Genomic DNA, 7,348 nt, shown 5'->3' on the forward strand with positions numbered 1-7,348 from the left:
AAACCGTAATTTTGATGTATGCATTCTTTTAAAAATATTGAATAATAAAATATTTTTTATCATATTACCTACAGTTTTCATTGATCTAAACTACCCTTCATCACCATTCATACTTATTTACCCATCCTGTCTAATTAGTCAACAAAGTCTGTGAATTATTCTTTTACAATTTACAATCCCCTCTGACCTCTTATTCCTGCCCCCATCTTCCTTTCTTTCCCTCTTTCACTAGCTGAGTTCAACTGGTCATGCCAGAAGTATTCCATTAACCTGCAGTGATTATCCTTTTTCTCTTTGGCTTAACAGATACAAACTGATAAAAATTATCCTTCTTTTAAAGAAATCACAGTATTTAAATAGCTCCAAGATTTTATGAATATAATAAGAAAACAAAAATTAAATGCTTTGAGCAAATATAACTTCCTTATTTAAAAAAAATTTTTTTAACATCACTGGATCATTTTTGCTTTTCTAAAAGAGCAATTTTCCAATCAATCAGCTATAAGTAAACACTTAATTTGCCTGCCCACTGCTTTCTACTAAAGGGATTATGTATGTTTTCAGAGGAAAAAAACACTAACTTTAAGACAGAATTTAACTAGGGTTTTTGACAAAAATATTCTCAATCACTACCTATTCTTCTCACCTTTGTATTGTGAAATACAGTGAATGTAAAATAGGGTGAAGTGAAGGTCCTTGTAGAAAATGAAGAATTATCATGAGACATTGTAGTACCCTACCTCAGGGACATTGAAGGGCATCTGGTTCTCTTTAATCTCTCTTTTCCTCATTTTTTGGTAAAGACAGCAAAGGGCAGACACAGAGCCATTATGAAGGCTAAAATTGATTTTTTTATTCCTTGAGCATTTAAACACACTTACATGCAGAGGCCATATTTAGGTAGAGATTTGTTTCTGAATGAGGTTTTTATTTGGAGGGGGGGATGGGAAGTTGTTTCTTTTTATTTATTTATTTATTTATTTATTTATTTATTTATTTATTTATTTATTTATTTATTTATTTATTTATTTATTTATTTATTTGAAGTTGTTTCTTTTGAAGCATTCCATGAACCCGAATTCTTCAGAGAGTTTGTAGAGCTTTTGTATGATTCTAAAGAGTTAGAGAAACCTGGGGCCACTCAAAGAGAGAAATTGAAGACTCTTCTCAGTCTCAACTCTAGGCTCAGTTGAGAAGCCTTCAGCAAGACTGGCTACATAATTTTGGGTGGTGGGGAGGTGTCTAGTGCAAAATAAATGTGTTGGGCCTCATGTTTGAAATTATTAACAATCTCAAGATGGCAACAGTAGAGAATTAAACCAAATTCAGGGCTCTTCTGAGAGTGGGACACTGTGTGACTGCACAGGTCACATGCCCATGAAGCTGACTCTACCTTCAGTTTTCCTTCTAGGCTGCATAGGAAAATAATCTGGGGATTCAGAGCAGATACTGTGAAGGAGAAAAGGATTTGCATGTGTTTGCAACATGTATTTGTGCCTTTTGGTAAAACAAACATGTTGCTTAATATATATGATATGAGTGAGAAATTCCTTGGTGGAGAAGGTTTCCAGACCACAGAGAAGGGAGGGGAACCTCAGGTGGAGCCCGTTGGGCTCTGAGATGAGGTGATGCCAACTAAAATATTCTTGTGTGATGTATAAGTTCATATGCCCTTCCAATTTGTCATTTTCCCAATATTTCACTCTTACATTTTCTTAGACATTCCCACTTTTCTAGGCTTATTGTGAGCACACATTGATTTAGGGAACAAAAATTTTGCTATAATATCTAGGGGACTTCTAATAACTAAGATTAAAAATAACTTAAAAGTAAAGTGAGTGGAAGCATAAGGTCATGAAAAATAGCACCTACTTTTATGTCATTTAAAATTTATTTTATCACAGCTTCGTCAACTAATGTTGCTTTAAATAAGCTATTTCAATACAAATATATTTTATTTAAAATGCACAGAAAATAAATGCACAGAAATAAATGCACAGCAATGTCCAAGCATGTGAGTTAAATAACTCAAGTTGCAACCTTGGGAGAAACAAATACACTCCACAGTTTTAGTCTGAATCCCAAACCCAAGGATGGTGGATGTTACCACCATCTTGGGGTAACATCTTAATTATAAGTTTTATTAAAGTTTAGTTTTAACAAATAGAAACCTAAGTATTTTTAACATATGCAATTATATGTAATTATAAAATTGTTACAACTGTACCATTATATATAGATATACACATTTATGCAATACATGGCAGACATGTGTATATATTTTCATACATACATATTCACAAACAAATGTTTTTTGTAAGTCTGCATTGTATTTGTTTTTTCCCCCTTGTTCTAATCCAAATCCAAATCACTGGTTCTTTTCTCTGCACTTTCAATTCTTTTATTTATCTCCATACCATTTAATATTTTGTACTAGCAATATTTGAATTTGTCATCTTTTTATTATACTTTTTGTCAGTTTATCTTCTATTTCATCTTATTGTCTGAATTTATTTTAACTTTTTATACAGGTTTTTGTTTTGTTTTGTCTAGTTTTCATAAAGTATAGTTGTTCTCTGAGGCTTCTTTCTCTTAGAGTAAATCATCTAAAAAAAGCATTTTCTCCATGAATCTACCAGTGTATTGTGAAATTTTTATAGGATCCTCTTTTTGATGTCTTAAATTCACCCTCTATTATTCTTTCTTTTAGTAATAGTTTTAACTGGTCCTGTGATGACCCAGCCAGAGAATGTATTGCCCTGGTTCTCTATCAGCTAGATGTGATCATGTTACTAAGTTCAGGATGAGGGGTTGTAAGCAGAACTGATGTGTGTGACTTCCAGTGCTTTACTTCAAATGCAGATGATGATAGAGCCATTTTTGCTACACTGGATCCTTGGGCAAACTCAAGAGGTCTCTGCTTACCCTTAAATACTCTGAGATGTTACATGAGAAAGAAATAAATTCCAATGTTGTTTCAGAAGCTATATTTTAAAGTCTTTTTATTACTTCAGTTCAATCTAGATCAAGGTTCCTCAACCTTAGCACTATTGACATTTTAGGTTAATAATTCTTTGTTGTAAGGGGCTTTCTCATGAATTTTAGGGTGTTTCACAGCGTCCTTATCTACACTACTTATAATGGATGCTTCCTGTAACCCATAAAATACAGCTTTCATTTAGAAGTCAGGTGGGAGGAAGTAAGTAAAGAGACACAGAAGGCTGGAATGTGGTGATCATTTTTCTGCTGTGGCATTTGGTAAAACTTTTGCCTGTGGTATTATAGTAGGAGAACATATTTCTACAGAGACTAAAGCTGCAGGAGAAGTGCTTAGAAATAGGGTATCAGTATATTTTGGTTGTTACATTCTATTTTTTAGCAAAAGACTACAAAAAAAATGAGCACAGCCAGGAAAAACTGAACAGTTGCAATCAGAGATAAAGGTGAGAGAGCTTTTTAAGGGAGACAATCTAAAATTGGCTGCTAGTCTAGGAAAGTGAGTTCTCCAAGTTGAAAAAACTAACTGCCTCAGTATTTGACTCAAAGCTTTTCTTAAACAGCTCCCATTTGGACTTTTCAGCTGAAAATATGAGGAAATCACAGGCAGAGATTCCTTTTAAATGGAATTAAATGGACCAGAAAACTTGATTTTTAAGAACCTTGAGAAACAATTAGTCTGGCCTTCAAAAGCTTTTAATTGTGGGATACATAAAGATATTCTTGGTTTCTTAAAACTGTACCAGAAAGGAAGAGGTCAGGAAATCTGTTCAGTAGCCCATTGAGATCCAACTTTCCAACATCTGCTTCAAAAGATGACATGGAAGTTAAGGAAGCAAGGAAAATTTCCCAGTTGGTCTAACTAGGAGCCAGAAAAGGACAATGAATAAGAAATTTCCTCCCAAAGAACAGATCCAGAGTAACCAAGGAAATCCTTCTATTGCCAGGTCAGAGAGTTCTTGAAATTCTGACCAAGCATGATTTATTTTGCAATTGTAATGAACCAATGGCAGTTTTAGGTGAGTGTTTTTATTGCAGTTATCTTGTTTTTTCCTACCATTGCATATTGGCTGTGTATGGAGTGGGGGGATTGGGAGATATGAGAAAAATGACTGTGCTTGGTTTGCCAGATGGTCGGGCTCCTCACCCAATCACATAGAAAGGATTGCACATTGTACAGAGATACCCAATTTTGAGTGGGATGCAGTAACTGGATAAGACATCTGGTTGAGCCTGTTGGAGAAGTGATATTTTCTATATATAGGAAGGATACACTGATACTTGTACATGGGTATTTGGATGGCCAGAGTGCCAATCTGTCAGAAATCGTTAATTTCACCCCAGTGTTTATTTCCCCTTATTTCCCAAATCTGAAAATCCAAAGTCCAAAACACTCCAGTGGGGAATTTCCTTTGAGCATCATGTTGGCACTCAAAAAGTTTCAAATTTTGGAGCATTTCAGTTTTGGTATGCTCAATCTATACAAAATTCACCTGAGATTATGGGACATAGGACATTGAAACTGGCAAAGTTACTCTGCATTTCTACTCTTAATTTGTTGACAATATTGTACCAGCTCTTTGTCTATGCAACTAGCCAAACTATTCTCCAACAAGCATTTTTTATTTCTTCTACACTTCTTATTTTATAATTCTGTTTTCTAATATAGAAGATTCTACATCTCTATTTTCCCCATTACTAAACTAGTTACATACATTTGTTCTATTTATCTCAAAAACCTAGTTTTTGGATATATCAGTTATATTATCTATATGTTAAATAATATCTGCTTTAAAAATAAAACAATTTCTTTTGTACCTACAACCTGGATTTAATTTGGAGCTCACTCTCTAATAGACATCTATGCATACTTTTGTGCATCCACATACAAACAGACATAATTCCTTTCTTGGGTTTAATTTCTTTCATTTTTTTAACTTCTTGGGTGAAATAAGTATTTTTTCTTTCTCCTTTTTCTTAGTAATAAATTTCCTCTCAGCAGAACTTTAATGGTACCCATGAGTTCTTATATGTAATTATTATCCTAAGTGTATTTGGGCACTTTTATTGTTTAATAGTTTGTCAACTTCTACTCAACCCTTGCCCAATAACTAGGGTTTTGTCTTTTTTCCAGGCTTAAAGTGAAACAATAACAAAGCTGGACTAAAATGAAAAGAGACTCAGCTTATCCAACTCACTTTCTTTACTCGACAACTTAAGTATACTCCTATGAAGCACAATGATGAAGTTCAAATGAGATCCTGAAGAGAGTAGGCAAATGCATGACAGAACTAAAATGAATTGAATTGCTGTGCTGATGTTAAGAGTTCCTGATGTCCCGCCACTTGGTCATTACCTGGGGCTTCATATAGGGGTAGATTTTAACAAGAGTCAAGTTGAAATGTAAAAGCACTGACTTAAAGGCTGTGGACAGGAAACAAGAGGAAGGAGTATTCTGTCAACTACGAGTTGCTGAGGGCATCTACTCCAGGAAGAATTTTACCTTCCAGAAGTTCTAGACTGGCACCACCTCCAGTGCTCACATGGCTGACTTTATCTTCTGTGTTCCACTTGGCACAGCATGTAGCTGTGTCTCCACCCCCTATAATGGTGATGCAGCCCTTGGAAGTAGCTTTCACAATTTCATCCATGAGGGCTTTGGTTCCCTTAGCAAAGGCGTCCCATTCAAATACTCCTAAAGGTCCATTCCAAACAATTAGCTTTGCTTGAGCCACAATTTGAGCATATTTCTTGTTGCTCTCAGGACCACAGTCCAAAGCCATCCATCCAGCAGGTATGCCAGATGCTACAGTGGCTTGTCCAACCTTAGCATTCTCGTCAAACTTGTCAGCAGTAACAAAATCAACAGGAAAGGTAATCTTTACACCATTCTTATCTGCTTTGTCCATGATATCTCTGACAATTTTGGCTCCCTCTTCATCAAACAGGGAAGCACCAATCTCCATGTTGTTGAGTACCTTAAGGAAGCTAAAAGCCATTCCACCACCAATGATCATCTCATTGACCTTGTCCAGCATATTTTTGATGAGTTGGATCTTGTCTGCCACTTTAGCTCCACCAAGTATAGCCAGAAAGGGTCTTTCTGGCTTTTCCAAGGCTCTGGCAAAGTAATCCAGTTCCTTCTTCATCAGGAATCCAGATGCCTTCAGGGGCAGATTCACTCCCACCATAGAACTGTGAGCCCGGTGTGCTGTGCCAAAAGCGTCATTGACATAGACATCCCCTAGCTTGGAGAGTGATGCTCGGAAGGCTTCTATTTTATCTGGCTCAGCTTTAAGTTTATTTCCAGAAGGATCTTGGCCCTTCCCTTCTTCCTCCACATGAAAGCGCAGGTTCTCCAGCAGGATGACTGAACCAATAGCTGGGTTGGCACAGGCTTTCTCCACTTCTGAGCCTACACAGTCCTTCAGGAACAGAACATCTTTGCCCAGCAAGGATTTGAGCTCAGACGCAACAGGCTCTAATGAATATTTGTCAGGCATGGGAACACCATCAGGCCGGCCTAGGTGGCTCATGAGAACTACTGACCTGGCTCCGTTATCTAGACAGTACTTGATGCTTGGGAGGGAAGCCTTGATTCTCTGGTTGTTTGTAATCTGGTTCTTCTTCATGGGAACATTAAAGTCTACTCTCATGAGGACTCGCTTCCCGTTAACACTCAGTTTGTCTAAAGTCAATTTCTTAGAAAGGGACATCCTGACAATATAAAGTCATAAGCTGACACCTGGATCTCAATGCTGAAGAACCACTCCACTGCCGTTGGCAGGCTGGGGTCTCTGGTGATTTCTAACCGCCCTGTCCCTTGCCCCACCCCTGCATTCTCTGCATTGTTTTCCACCTGGCAAAGAAGGAAATCCTAGCTCTGCTATTGGTCAATGGTCCTGTCAATCTGGATTTGGAGTATGCTGCCGCGTGCAGATTTAACTGCTAGGGCAGAATGCAAAGCGATGGAGTGATTGTACCTGGCTTGGAAAGAGAGTTGGGAAGGGGAAGAAACCCCAGAATCAGAACAGTCCTGAGGTATGAACCTCCTGCTGGTTCTTTTTTCCCACATCCTCTTTGACAACTGCTCTTATTCTTAGAAAACAAAACGACAAACAAACCCCCCACCAGAAAACCCACGTCAAATCTTAATTATATTAATGTATACAAAACTCTGCAGTGCCAAATAAAGGGAAATTTTGAAATAACGGGTCTATGAAGCCTTATTTATTCAAGGCAGCATAGTATGGTTCTGTTTTTCTCTTGCCTTCATAAATATTTCTGTTAAAGGAACAGCTTAGTGTTAGCTTTTGGCTTTAAATATATACTAGTGTAGGGTGAGAATGAT

General features: G+C 37.0%; 1 protein-coding gene across 1 annotated transcript; it reads right to left on the bottom strand.

Moving 5' to 3' along the window:
• Positions 1-5,459: 5,459 nt before the first annotated feature.
• Positions 5,460-6,713, bottom strand: PGK2 (phosphoglycerate kinase 2). The gene has a single exon (XM_063098313.1). The coding sequence runs from the start codon at positions 6,711-6,713 to the stop codon at positions 5,460-5,462; it is 1,254 nt and encodes a 417-aa protein (XP_062954383.1).
• Positions 6,714-7,348: the final 635 nt, after the last annotated feature.

The sequence above is a fragment of the Cynocephalus volans genome, chromosome 5 (genome assembly GCF_027409185.1).
Source record: "Cynocephalus volans isolate mCynVol1 chromosome 5, mCynVol1.pri, whole genome shotgun sequence".
NCBI classification, from domain to species: Eukaryota; Metazoa; Chordata; class Mammalia; order Dermoptera; family Cynocephalidae; genus Cynocephalus; species Cynocephalus volans.